We start from the raw sequence: 15,106 nt of genomic DNA, 5'->3' as shown, positions 1-15,106 counted from the left end.
AGCATGAGGCCAAGGATCTTTTTTTCTCTAGGCTGACTAGTTAAATGTTTGGAAAGTACAGCAATGATTCAGCCTGAAGAACAAAAAGTATCAGCGTCAATTAATGACGGCAGTGATCCATGAGGTGGCAATAACAACCACAGAAGCATGATGAGTGAGTGTGCTTATTTCATTTAAGAAGTGCAGAGACAGTCCTGCATATAAGCATATAAAAGCAATAATTCACTGTTTGGCTATTTTTTTTTTTCAACTAGTTTTGGCATCATCATCAAATTCATTTTGATGGTGTATGGTCATGTCAAGAATAGACAAATATTACAGTTCTGTGTTCGGAGCCGAAACCCCCCGCAAGAGTGAACCGCACACTGTTTCTTGCCGTGCCAATAAGGCTCTTTGCAGGTGTTTGCATGCCGTTTAGGTAGGTTAGCTCCCTAGTTTTAGACCAAAAGTTGTATAGTGCCTCTTTTAATCATCATTTGAGTCTTACATATGCTGAACACTTCAAACAAAAAAATACCTTACAGTACCTATGATCCTTGACACTGACTATGGATGACTAAAGCAACGATGACTGGTGTCCTTCAGGCCAGTTTACCTGAAACAGACCGAAACTCCACACTGGGTGGTTGGCCTATGTCACATGTGAGTCACAGCTGTTGTACAGTTGTTCTGTATGCCGGCTGAGTGGAGAAAAACTAAAGACATGCCAAGATGCTTGTTATGGGTACTGCTGTTGGAAAGCGCTCAAGGCCTACTATTCCAACACTCCGCAGGAAAATCGGTGATTGAAGAGACTCGGTTTTAATGAAAGGTAATAACTATAGCATGTAGCCAAGGCCTATTCACAGAGTTGTTTCCACCTTACACTCCATGTATACACAGGGAGAGAAACGTACGTAGGCTTGGGATGAAATGAGCGCTGAACGAACGTTTGCGTTCAAATGAAAACTACCTTCAGTGTACGTCTCGTGAACCTCGTTTGCCTTTGTTCTGTGCGTGTACGTGTTTCCAAACCACACGTCTCTATAGGTAGAAAGGCCACAGCACGTTTCTCATACCCTCATTCGATGATCTGATAACTGTGTCACCTTGCCCACCTCACCTCGGTGTTCTAGACTTTTCCACCCCCACCTTTCAACCCTCCTCCACTGCACTTTCCACCAGCAACCGTTATTCCCCTCCACTCAGAGGCAGACACAGAAAGAATGAGAGAGAGAGAGAGAGAGAGAGAGAGAGAGAGAGAGAGAGGGAGAGAGAAAAAGAGAGGAGGGGGCGTCTGTATATGAATGCAATGTCAGATAACACACCTTGAGTCAAGATAGACAAGGCGTCTCACAGGTCGTTGTGCCGTGGAAAGAAGAAGCAAAGTAGCGAGCCTATTGTGCTGAAAGCTTTCTGTCAACCCCAGTGCAGCCCTTTTCTCTCGTATGGCTTGGAGTCATTTCACACATGCCAGTGTCATCACACTTCCTGCACGGACACACCCACGTGGCAAACCGCACATCTTAGAAACCAACTCCTCAGTGGGCTTCAAGAGCCCCCGACAGTTGTAGACTGGAAGTCAGCGATTTACTGTAGCATTCAGGCGCGTGAAATCCAGGAGTACAAGGCAGCTCTACGCAGATGTGCCTATACAGGTGCAGGTGCACGCATACGGCCTGTTTGTTTGTCTGTGTGTTTGCTTGCAATAAGGAAATGTCACTCAAGAAGGGCAATTGAGAGTTCAATCATTACAAGTCACCACTTTGTCTTGCTACTGGATAATTGCGTCAAATGATGACTCACAGATGCTGGTTTGGCAGTCTACCCGACCCGTCCTCTTTGGTGCAATACAAAGCATAAGCCTTGGCATAATTAAAGATTATGTGCTTACAGTGTTACCCTGTGACGGGCCCACTGACAAATAAATGGCTTTGTTTTTTAAAGACATTTATTCGCTCAACAGATGGCTTTGTCCTAAGTAACTTACCAAACATATAGAATAAATGCCTTGTTTATTTGTATGGGGTCAAACGGTAAGGAAATGAGGCTGCTGGCTCTCACACTAGGTCCACACAATCGGTAGGTTCAACCATAAAAGCAGTAAAAAAATATAATTATATACATTAAACACATGTATTATACATTATATAAATAAAACATTATGAACCACTTCTTTATATTAACTGAATAGCAGTCCTTTTCCTGAGACTTTGTGGGACCTGCAGTAGCTAGAGATTCAGAACTTAATACAAGACAGGGAGCAAGAAGCTGCTTAGTGTGGCTGTGGAGGCACTGAGATTAAGGCTTATAGAATGCTGTATCATAAAGGCTGAGCTGACTGAAGCCTCACAAAGAAGTGGAAAAGCTTTGAAAAGTGTAAATGGGCCCGGTAAATGTTTTTCTCCTCATAGACAGAGTGCACTGGCATTACTGTAGCCCAGAAGTAAGGCTTGAGCGCTTGCAAAAAGTGTAAAACTAACATGGTGGTGCTGTGCAGGATTGGCCTTACCTCTTTGACAAATGTAAAAATACTGTAGGTGAGGGGAAGTCAAATGTGTGTACAAAACAGTGAAGGTTCTTAGAAACGGTGTTATGAATAGAAAAAAAGGAAGGAAGGAGGACGAAAGGTAGGAGGCCATGGATATTCACACTTATATAGCATTCTTGATACCCACGTCACATGAATGTCAAGGGACCAGTCCACTGAGTTTTACTGTAGGTTACCTGCAGCAGTGGAGATGTCCACTGTGGACTGGTGCCGCCAGAAGCTGATGGCTGATCTCTGTCTGCTCTGGAGTCGGTTCAACCTGTCTGCCAGCCCTCCGCTGCAACACAGACACACTCTCTTAGAGCCAGGGATGTGGATCAGCGTAAACACAGTTATATAAACAACAAACAACAACAACAACAACTTCAAACAGTGTGGATTTGCGCACGGTGGATTCTAGACGAAGAACAAGTCATCAATCGAGTCCTCAGCACTAACAAACCATTTTTGGAGTTATAACATGACTGCTGAAAGTTTCACTCAAGGCGACAACAGAATGCACTTAGATAAGAGCACATTTGACTCATATTTGATGCCTTCGCCTGCTACATATGCATGCATGCATGCGAGTGTCCATCTAAAAACATGCAATTCTGAGTGCAATCAACTATTTCAAGATTCATCAAACTTGACTGTAATTTAATGCCTGAGAAAATAGTCTTATTTTTAGATAACAAATGCTGCAGTTGCTATTACACGGAAGTGACATCCGCGCAGCAACAAAGAAAATGAGTTAAAATGTGTTAAGACTAATAATAAAGGCCTTGCAAAATCGGAAGAGAGAAACCTCTTGCAAACTCAAATTCTTATATACTTTCTGCTTGGAACAAATGAATATAATTGCAGCAGTTGAGCGGCACAAGGGTATACTGAATGAGAGACTCAGGAAGGTAGCAGCTATCGCCAGTGTTCGTAAAATCTGCCCCAGAGTGTCCCATAAACGCACACACCCATGACTGTAAATAGCATGCCTCAAAAAACATTATTTACCCAAGATAAGAGCACACACAAAAGGCAAACACTGACCAACTCTCTACTGGCATTACTAACTTATTGACAGAAAGGACACTAAGTCAACTAAATTAAGCAAAGGAATGGGAGAGTGGTGTGAGGACTAAAGACTGAGGCTGGATTAGTTGTAGTATCAGTCAGTGAAGTGGTCACTGAGGCAGCAGTGGGAATAAAGGGACACACACAAAAAAGGCCTCTGAGCATGTGACACCACCCGATTGGTCGAGAGGGCCGCCAGATAAGCCATCATCCAGTGACAGCCAGCTGCATAGTTGGACGGCGTCCAGAGCTCTGCCGTGTGCCGGTCAAGGATCACACAAGGAACAGTTTGCTTTCCAAAGCACGGACCAAACCCAGGGTGACGGCTCCCCCCTGAGGTGCACTCCAAGTTCATTTGGCCAAGGACCGCCTTTTTTCGAAGGGAGTGGGACAACATGCAAAATGACCATCCACAAACCAATCCCAATACTGGAGCTGATGTGCATCTACTGTACAGAAATCCCTCAAATTCAAAGAGAATGTCTTGACCAAACATGCTGATTGTTGCTGTGGGTATGAATGCCTGTCAAACTAAAGTTTATTTAAGTGTGCACCTGTTCATGGGTGTTGTTCCGTATCTCTACACTCCCAAGAGACATCATAACAAATCAAATAACTGAAACAGGTGGATTCCTCTAGAGTTGCAAGCAGTGCTGCTGCGGGCTGCTGGAGAAGTCTCACCTTGAGTAAACACTTGGGTTTGATGCATGCTCCATACCGTCATGGGTTTTTTGAGCGTGTGCTTACTGGGGCTGGCACACGTGTCACAAATCATCTAATGAAAGCAACAGATATCAGACAGTCTGCACAGGCGTCAGGGGCAGGCCGTTCAAGGCTGAGACACGTCCTTGGATGACTCTGAAGATACTGGAGGTCAGTTAGGGTTCTACAGTATATATACCGCTTTTGACCACACTCATTCAGCAAAATACTCTCAGAAATAGAGGCCACTTTTAAAGGGCTCTAACAATAATTATGTTGTCAGAGAAGAAGCCTGGATACTAAGTAAATAAAGACATTTGAAAATAAACCCAAGCAGCACTCCATTTTTTTCCCTGTCAGAGTGTAACTTAAGCACTTTAATAGAAGCACCTGAGCCACAACGCTATATATATACACTGTGTGTATGTGCCTGCCTGTGTGTGTGTGTGTGTGTGTGTGTGTGTGTGTATGTGTGTACAGTATACAGTATATATGTATACAATATATATATATATATATATATATACATAAACTTGCAAATAATATAAATAATTTATTGTCTGCATGAGCCTGTCTCTGCATGATAACATGAGGAGTGTTAAAAAGTTGTTTTGGACCTAGACCTCCAACACTCGGACAGTTAGGAGACAGTTCCGTCAGTATTCGTGTTAGTTTTCTTATCACATAACCAAGGCGTCCTCAGCAAGGGGACGAGATAGTAGTGGGGTGGGCTGTGCTTGTGGCGGAGCTAAGTTAGGTCATCTGCGGCCCATCACGTGGGCCGGGCCGGTCCAGCGTCCCCTCCTGTGCAATGCTACAGATGTGCTGACCAGCTGTTTTGTGCAAACCATGGCTAACTGGCTGAAGTGTGATAGACTCCCGACGGCCCAGCGTCCCGCAGATATCGGCTCCAGCTCCAAGGTTACCAGTGTTTGTGCAGCTGCACCCCCCTAGCCTCGCAGAGCTCTCTCCTTCAGCGCGTCCAAGAATAACACGCGGGTTTCCAGCCCAGTGACATCCCGCTTGATCTTATCATCATTTCTCAATGAATCAACAATTCAACACCCCGTAACAAACCCATCAGGATGGCTCTGATTTGTACCTTTCAAATTTCCGTCTCTTTTTATTGGAGTCATCTGGGGTCTTGAAATGGCTGTTGGCTTGCTTCTGAGGCGTCTGCAACAATGCCTGAGCAGAACGCACCCAGTCCCTTAGCGAGCGGCGACCGCCTTCCGATGGGTCCACAGGGCAAGGTCCCGCATCGGTCGAGGAGGCCGTCTCGCATGCAGGACCGTCCTCACCATCTGAAGGGTAGTCAGAGATGTCCACATCAGGCACCTGGAAGAAATGCAGCCGCTGTCAATAACACCCATAGACTGACTACCAAAGACTACCAAGTATTCTATTAGCCATGAAAGGTAAGATGGTCAGCTGCCTACCCTGTACTTGCTGGTAATGTGTTTTCTTACCCGACCCTATGAGTCCTGTTCTATGCAATCCACTTCCTTCCAAACTCAAACACAAATCCCTGTCAGCTATGTCAATATTATTTAGTCCAAGTTTAAATTAAGCAGCTGACTGCACCATCCCATGTAATATGTGAGATGTGGCCTGTAAGAGCTGACATAGGGAATACTCTAATCAACAACAGGTAACAGGTGCACACTGACAATGAGATCAAAAATGACATCTAAAGCCAACAACAATGAAATACACTGTTGTTCACTCTGTCTGTAAATATTAAAATAGCAAGTGGGACATCCAGTTCCTTGTTTGGATTAGTAACGGTAGGTTCTGAATTTAAGGTAGAATTATCCCTTTATGATACATGTTGAACAAGACCAGTCATGCGACTGTAGACCCTTGCCTGTCACGCAATATGAAACAAGGCGAAACCAAATTCTAGCAGCAACATTCAGCCCTCTGCTTTGTATAAAATCTTAACTAAATCCAACCGGCATGTTTTAAGCTACAGTATGTGAGTGGACAGGCAGACGGACAGATAGACCCAATAATACAGGCTACAGTATCTGCACGAAAGGATCATCCAGTAGCTTACTTATTTCCAGTGGAGCGATAATTGTGAGGTAATGGCATCTTCTGTTGTATTCAGCTCCTTACATCTTCATGCTGACACTGAATATCTTGTTTGCCCAATAATAACTATTATAACACACTCATAAATCCTCCTTTATTGTAACATTCTGATTCACTAAGTGCAACATCCAACCGGGTCCGTGTAGACGCTAATTACCTTAACATTAATAGTGGCAGGTTCAAACACACCTGGCTCTACCACAAACAAACAAGCCCTCAGAGAGCCTTGCATGCACATAGCCTGTACCCTGAGCATAGAAATACCAATACCAGGAGATACCAAAGGACAACTAGCGCACAACCATTGATTTTGCAAAATTTCTTCAGCTACGAGGTTAATACATGGGAGCAGTTTATATGGTATTCATATGGTTTTGTCTCTATTAACTTGCACAAAACACTGTCCTGCGGCTTATATACAATGCGGCTTCTTGCTTGTGTGATCTTGAATCAGAAGAGTATTCAATCACAGACTGCATTCTATACAGTCTGTGCATTCAATAGTCCAAGTTTTTGTATCTCATGTAGTTAAAACTGACAACAAGTTTATAACACAGGTGATCAATTTATGACCAATGTCTCTTTCAATTTAATAACAAAAAAAAAGAAAAAAAGAACTAGTGAGTCCAGCACATCACTGCTGTATGTTAATCAGTGTACAATGTTGTTCTATGATACCTTTGGCAAGCTCTACACACTGCATTCTGGTGTGCTCTACACACTGCAGTAAAAACATTTATAAGCAAGAGAAGATCTCCTTAGAGCAAAAGGTAAAGATGGTAAAGATAACAGTAGCCATGAAAACTGACATGCGAGGCAGATAAATCATCGAGTGATTGATGGCAAAGATAAATGTACTCAGGATGAGTCACAGCGGAAGTGACACGAGCTGCCATAAGGGCAGGGGACAGAGTACTACCTGTGTATACACACAGTCACACACAATGGTGCTGCATCATCAACTAACCAACCAATGAACCAGCACACCCGACTGTAGAACCAGTTCCCATGGAAAAAGCCACTGGCAGAGCCTTCCAATCATGTGCAGGCAAGTTCCAACATTCCAATTGCTTGTCGGCCTACGCGCTCTTTTTATTTGAATCAACTTGACCCTGCTAGGATGGCTTCCAGCAAACGTCACACTCCTCTAACTAGCTCTGTGGAACACTATGTTCCTGGCTCCAGTTCAAAAATGTGCTCGCCCTGCAAAAGAGTGCAGAGGAACTGGAAGCACACACAGACTTAAACCTCTGTCAAATCCATCTCTGGCATGTTTTGGGCAGAGAGCTGGGTAGTAAACACGGGTTTACAATCTCGCTGGCACAGGCCGCTGCAGATGTGGTGGTAATAATCGCTCACCCTGGGTTTGCTCGCGGAGGCCAAGAACCAGAGGCCGTCATCTGGCCTTAATGCTATTAGTTTCCTATCACTGATGTTTTGTAGCGAAGCACATTCCTTGTTACTGAGAGAAATACAAATGATGGATGTGTTTTGAATTTAATTTCTTTGAGTGTTTCATCGGATATTTCATTGTTTTAGCCATTTCTGTCATTGTATCTGGCAAGTGGCAAGTAATCATTTACTCAGAGGACAGAAAGAGAAATACACAGAAAGGCACATAACTACAATGACATTTACTGTAACTCTACCATTTCTTCTACCATTTAACTCCAACAAATGCAGGTGCTAAAAACACAATAATGTCATACAGTTTTGGCTTAATCAAGATGGTCACGCAGTTTTTTTGTCAGACCATTTTAAAAAGGGCATGTTTCTATTTTGGACGCCTGAGAGATCGGTCAGTGTGAACAGTGACAATATCCTATTACAACAGATTCTTAGAAAGTGTTGCTGTGAGGATCGCTTGACACTGCTTCAAGGAAACTGTCTGCTGGTGACTGACTGGGTTGTGTATGATGCTAAGGAGAGGATATCTGATTACCAGAAAGGAGGTCTATATTCCCTTAGGACAGAGGCTCAAATGAGGAGCACTTCACATGAGCTGTAGGAGGTAAGTATAACTCACTCAGGATTACAAGACTAAAGCGCAATAATCACTGCTAAGTCTTGGTTGACATCTTCAGTTGCAAAAAATAATATTACTTCGCAAATAACAGTTTAATTACAAGGGGAAGCATTTATTAAACTTGTAGCATGACCATAATTTGCATCCTGCTTCCATCCTTGGGTCATTCCATTCTAAATGACCGTCGGTCATATCACAATTGTTGGTTCTCTCGCTCTCTCTCTCCATTGTGATTTCATTGCCACAGCCAAGTCTTAACACGTAGTGTTAGTTACGGAGTGATGTATGTTGTTGGAGTTGAGCTGAGCTTTTATGTCATAAATAATTATATGCAGCCACTCCGGCAGCGGTTTTTGTCTTTGAAAATGTATACACTGGAGGCATCATTTCAGCCTACAATTAAAGTTTGCAGTGATACTTGTAACCACAAAAGTTTGTACCTACGCAGTTCAACTATAGTATTTTTGTTCCCGTCCGTCATTTAGAAACCACAAGGTTGCTGGTTTGGGCCCAGCTCCTCCAGACTCAGACTTGGCCATACTAAATCCCAGTATGCTCCCAGTGTGCAGGTTGGCACCTTGCATGCTAACCTCAGCTCTGTGCTATGTACTGGTAAATGGATTAAAACATCATTATTTAGACATTATGCAGATAGACATTATATCCTAAGTCTGCACAAAGTGCTGTGGAAAACCTTTGCGCATTGTGCCGTTTGTCTACAGTCTCTGGAGTTCTGCACGTCTTCGGTGCCTCTAACCCACATACATCAGCAGCTTGCCGTTTTTCATCTTTGCTTACTTCAGCAAGTTTCCTTGCAAGGATAGAGTACATGTTGGATCTTCTAATTTTTTTCAGCTTGAACTCGAAAGGTGGAGCCAAAAACTTGACGCAAGAACAGATCTTGCAGTATAGAAATGGGGAGAGTAATAGCACACAGCTGAAACAGTGTCTTTTGCGAGTCTGCTTGCCTCGCCTCTCAGCAAGTAATGAGCCCTATGGAGGAAAGGCTTTAGTCTGGCACGAGGTCTGCTGAGGTGAACGGCTCAGCACTCAGGGGGCTGCAGCTGCTCACTTCCCGCTTCAGTCAGCTGACAACTTCCTCTTTCAAGTGCGCTGTTTTCTTCCATGCGGACAGACTTCAAGCATTTCAATCAAAAGCTTTTGCAAATAGGCAAAAACAAAAACTTAAAAAAACAATCATCATATTCTATACTAACTATTTCCTAAATTGATTCTCAGATTCTCAGTTAGACTATAGTGGTATTTGGTGATCTGGATATCATTTCGTAATCATCTTTTTGGACTGTACCCCCATAAAAGCCCTTAAAATAAAACAGACCAAAAAAAGTTTATTATTGAAGATGTCTCTCTGGCTTATTAAATGTGCCATTATCCTGCCTAGCGATTTTGGAAGCATCATCAAAACACGGAAAAAAATACACATGCAAGAAAAGATCATTCCTAAAACTGTACCCACAATAAAGCAAAGGAGAGTTCTAGATTCATAACTCAAGACAAAATGACAGCATTGTTGCAAAACTGAATGCAGAAAAAATGCCATGTATCGAATGTGTTATTCTCATAATCGTTTTAAGTCATAATTGAAATTGACTAATTGCAGCCGAAATCCTGCCATTCACTAATCAGAAGATGACATGCAGTGTCTTTGATGCATGCAGTATTTCAACTGAGACTAGATCAGTCACGCCTGGTATAGTGATATATGGCATCAGTCTCATGTCAGATGTCACAAGCGTGATAAAACATGCTTACGAGTAAATTACATTACTCCATGCACACAGATATCAGTTGATACTTGTAAGAAAATTCAACGACCGAGACAAGCAGCTGTGACAGACAAAACTTAAGGACTGGCAAAAAATCACACCTGCATGAATAGAACCACGCTGTAAAGTCACAAAGTAGCAACGCACGCACGCACAAGGGAGTTTCTGCTTAGCGAGTGCTGGAGGGTAGGGTACACACACACATGCTCTCAAAGGTTAACCATGCTCTGCTGACTATTCAAAATGAAAGACACCGTTAACACTAGAAACACAGAAATGATACTCCATGGCTAAAGTACGATATCAAACAATAAACATGACAGTAAATGTAAAAAGCTTGTGCATAACCACTTCAGGCGGAGGTGGTTGCAACCTTTAGAATTTAGAATACAATTGTACAACTTTTGTAGACCATCATTCCATAACCTACTGTTTTCATAATCATTCAAGCAGTATAGCACAGCAATGCAGTAATACAGCAATAACTTTATCCATGATGAGGCGCAACAGAAATGCTTGAATGCATGCACTGAGTATTGTAAATCCTTTGGCCTCAAGTGCCAATAAATGCATAACAAATTTTGCTTCAACATTGGGGTCTGAAAACAAAGGTTTATCAAAAGAAATTAAATATAAACCAATGTTTCTTTTATGGCACCCTCAAGGCCAATTAGTACAAATAATACGGTAATGTATGTTATTTACATGTCCACTGTTGATTGCCTTGATCAAAAAACTAAATATATCTTCTTGTTTCCACACTAAAACCAGCTCTGAGCATTCAGAAAGGCAGTACTGGTACTTTCCCCCAAAACTTGATCACACTCAGCCAATAGGGCATAGTGATCAATCTTTTCTGTGCTGGGTTTCCCCAGCAAATTATTGGTCAATAAGAGACCTACAGACCTATGTCATCAACCATAACAGCTCACTAAGCATCTTGGATATGGTCAGTCCGTGGTTACCTATGACGTCAAATCAACAATGAGGGTAGGCAATAACTTTATGAAGGCACTTGAGACTTCAAACAGTGGTATGGTAGTTCAAATGTCGGACACATTACCCAAAAGCCTGGAGAAAAAGAGAAGATGCCTCTGATGCTGTTCAATGTTCTGGCCCTGTCAGCAATTCTAAATTGAAAAGCGCACTTTCACATCCGCAAAAGTATGGACTGATGGGAAGACTGATGCGTCACACTGCAGACCACCACCATCACTCAGGGCAACCTTGTGACTGAAGAATGTCCACCTGATTTGGGAAACTACAATAGGTCTGCCTAGACTTCCCAAGTTGGAGCCCGGTGGTGGCCACAGGGCAAAGGTGAATTGGTAAAAGGGTTGAAGGTCTGCTCACTCTAATGAACATGTTCTTGGGAGCAGAAACTACAATGTCTCTACAATCTTCCATCTTCTGGTTAACCACTTGATTTCAAACAAACGACTTTACTAGTAATATATTATGGCAGATGTTTATCTTCGCCAGTGTCCATTAAGCCCAATTCACACCAAAGATTCCCGACGCGACGAGACTGAGTTGCAGCGGTGTGAATTAGAAGTTGCACATAGTTGCAAGCAGTTGCAAGCAGTCGCAGAGCATTAAACACGCTAAGTCGCAGTCGCAAGGTTTAAGAACATCGTGGCTCGTCTTGTCGGGAATCTTTGGTCTGAACCCTACTTTAGAGACAACAGTATTGCTCTGGCCAAACAACTTGATTACGTCTTTGATCATGCACTGCAAGAGCAAAGCCCACTAATCGACAAGCCTTTAATGCACTGATCAAAGGAATGACGACTGGATGGTAATGCCTATAACTTAACAGTCAAATTTAGTAAATAAGTAATTTCATGGCTTTGCCAGAACCTGATTCAGTAGTAGTCCCTGAAATATCCAATCTGTCAACAGACAACAAAGAACCAGATGAATGAACTTGAAAAATGAAAGCGTTGGTGCTTTGACAAAGAAATGTGGCACAATATAGCATATGTTGAATTCTCCACATAATGGACACTGAGTGCCCTGTAAATGTGTCAAAAAGAAATTTCAGAACATTATCTCAGCTATATGCACCTCAGTGTGTACCTGAACAGTGAACTTCATGCACTTCAAAGCGATCTTACAAATACTACAATGAAAGCATGTACTTTTTCCAGGCTTTGCCACTGTGACATTGAGGTCAAGATTCATATCTACAGGAGAGAGAAATCTCTCCAATAACTGCAATCAGGAGAGTAATCTCTGCCGAGTTCACCTCTCAGGCAATTTTCCAACAAGGGGTGAGGAGGGCAGCCAGAGAAAAAAGAAAAGAAAAGAAAAAAAAAAGAGATGATCACACATGTCAGAAAGCGTGCCAAAAATAATCTTCTGTGTATTAATGCTTAGATTAGAAACTGGTGAAGTTTTCTGTCGCAGCTTTTTTTCCCCTTTTTAAAAAAAAAAAAAAAAAAAAAGGCTAACAAAAATGTCAGTCAATAGGGAGTTAGGGAGTTTTCTAAACAGATATTTGGGATATCTCCAAGCACTCTATTGAAATACCAATGTGATAGCCAAATAGCTTTGGTATTAAAGTATTAAGATTCACAGCTAATAGACAGTATAGTTTTTGGCCTCTCAACTGGTGCAGTCCTCTATAAAAGAAATATACTGCCACCTACTGTGTGCTGATAGCAACATACTACAAGACTTCAGAAGTATGTGTGCAACATTACTCTGGAAATGTACCTTTTGTATCTCTTGGGGTTGTTTTTCCTCACATTTGTCCTTCTCTGGTGAGACGCAATCTGAAATTGCTGCAGTTTTGTCAGGTTCCGTCTCTCCGTGGCCCCTGACTTCATCATCATCGTCGTCACTCAAATCACTGTCAGACTCAATAGCAGGGAGCTCATCTGTTAAAAAGGGTAGACATTTTTTTTTTATCCTTTGTTTTAACAACTTGATCCGTTTTGTTTATGTTTACAATGGCATGAAAGGACTAGAAATTGTGCCTGGCCTGATGTCTGTGTACAGAAAGTTCCATGATTTTCTTGATTGTAAATTTGAAAAATGTACATATACGAACCCGAATATTTGACCGTTTGCTGTCAGCAATGAGGTTCCATAATTTTTGTTTCCAATATTTCATGTGTACATGGTTATGGCTATGGTTACGCTATTTATCAGACACATTTGTCCGAAGCGACATACAAATAAAAACAATACAATAATCCAATTTAAAGGGACACTTCACCGATTAGCATTAAGCTTTGTATCTTTAGAAAACCAGTCATATTTTTGAATGGTCGTGCATCATTCCCTCAGTTTGCCTTGAGATGGGAGACATACGGATTTCAATGTTGGACTTCCTGCTTTCAATGATGAACATCATTGATGAACATCATTGAAAGCAGGAAGTCCTATTCATGGGTTTCATTGAAATTTGTATTTCTTCCAAACTGAGGGAATGATGCACGACCATTCAAAAACATGGTTTTCTAAAGATACAAAGCTTAATGCTCATCGGTGTGTGTCCCTTTAACAGTGAACAATTAAAAAATTGTCAGACTACAGTAGGGAGAATAGCAACATAAACAATAAACAATCAATTCAAACAATAACTTAATAAAGATAAACAATGAATATAGAAGAATAGCAAATAAACAATAAGTAATTCACTCAATTATATAACAACAATAGCATGATAAGGCTAAATTAAGTAGAATATCAATAATAAAACAACAATGTCAATTCAATCAATGGCCTAATGAAACAAAAACCATACTAAATTATACAAACCATAACCCATAAGAAGCACTTAATAACCTAAGCGCATATTGAATAGCTATGCCTTAAGACCCCTCTTAAAAGAACCAAAACTATTGCTGGAAAAGAGAATACTGGGAAATTCATTCCACCAATGTGAGAACTACTGATGAAAAGAGTCTTAAATTTGACCTAGCATTTATAGTTGGTCGACACAACAGTCATTCATCAGAAGACCGTATTGAGCGGTTGGGACATACAGTACAGGGTTCAACATAAACGATCGTGCCATGGCCCTGGGAAACTGAAAAGCATGTTAGGCAAGTTGGTTGGCCAGTCACAGGTCAATTTTGGGATAGTGTCAGTTTTTCTGCCAGTCACCATCAAGTCAGTTCAGCTCACCTGTGATGTTAACTGGATGAAGCCGATTTGAGATTAAACATTTTGAAACGTGAAAGGCTATCATTGTGCGGCTACTTGGAATGTGATGCAAACCAAAATGAATAATACTATTGTTTGACCAGAAAAGTATGTATGTATTATTATTATATATATATGTATATATATATATATATATATATATATATATAAAGACCATAACCTTTGCTCTTTTTGTGCCTATCTTATGGTCACTTGTAAATACATCTATACTACCATACAAAGATACAAGTACAGTACCCTCCAGAATTATTGGCACCCTTGGTAAAAGTTGACTAAAAATAGCTCTAAAAATAATCTTTAGGTGATTTATTGTACTCCCACAATGAAACAATGAGGAAAAATACACCCTGCAAGGGAAGCAAATTTATTCTGAGAAAAAGGAAAATCTCATAAAGAAATAAATGTTTTTAATAAAAACACGTCACTCACAATTATTGGCACCCCTACTTGTAATACCTTCTTAAACCTCCCTTTGTCAATAAAACGGCATGTAATATTCTTCTCTGACACCCCATAAAGATTGAGAATACAAAGTAAGGGATTTAAGACCATTCATCTTTACAAAACCTCCCCAGATCGTCCAGATTGCTAGGTCCACACTTGTGCATTCTTCTCCTTGACTCATCCCACTGTTTTTCTATGGAGTTTAGATCAGGGGACTGCTATGGCAATGTCTGAAGCTTGATTTTGTGTTCAGTAAACCATATTTGTTTTGATCTGTGCATTTGTTTTGGTTCA

General features: G+C 41.4%; 1 protein-coding gene across 1 annotated transcript in view; it reads right to left on the bottom strand.

The window, feature by feature from the left end:
• Nucleotides 1-15,106, bottom strand: part of spidr (scaffold protein involved in DNA repair) — a 48,654-nt gene that overhangs the window by 30,957 nt on the left and 2,591 nt on the right. The window contains exons 5-7 of the mRNA XM_062527120.1: nucleotides 12,911-13,074; nucleotides 5,385-5,620; nucleotides 2,707-2,807 (exon numbers count right to left, since the gene is read on the bottom strand). Coding sequence (XP_062383104.1) covers nucleotides 2,707-2,807; nucleotides 5,385-5,620; nucleotides 12,911-13,074 — 501 coding nt within the window. The remainder of the gene's footprint in view (nucleotides 1-2,706; nucleotides 2,808-5,384; nucleotides 5,621-12,910; nucleotides 13,075-15,106) is intronic.

This window comes from Sardina pilchardus, chromosome 2, assembly GCF_963854185.1.
Source record: "Sardina pilchardus chromosome 2, fSarPil1.1, whole genome shotgun sequence".
In the NCBI taxonomy this organism is placed as follows: Eukaryota; Metazoa; Chordata; class Actinopteri; order Clupeiformes; family Clupeidae; genus Sardina; species Sardina pilchardus.
Note: the sequence above shows the minus strand (reverse complement) of the source record. Positions and strands in the feature narration are given on the sequence as shown.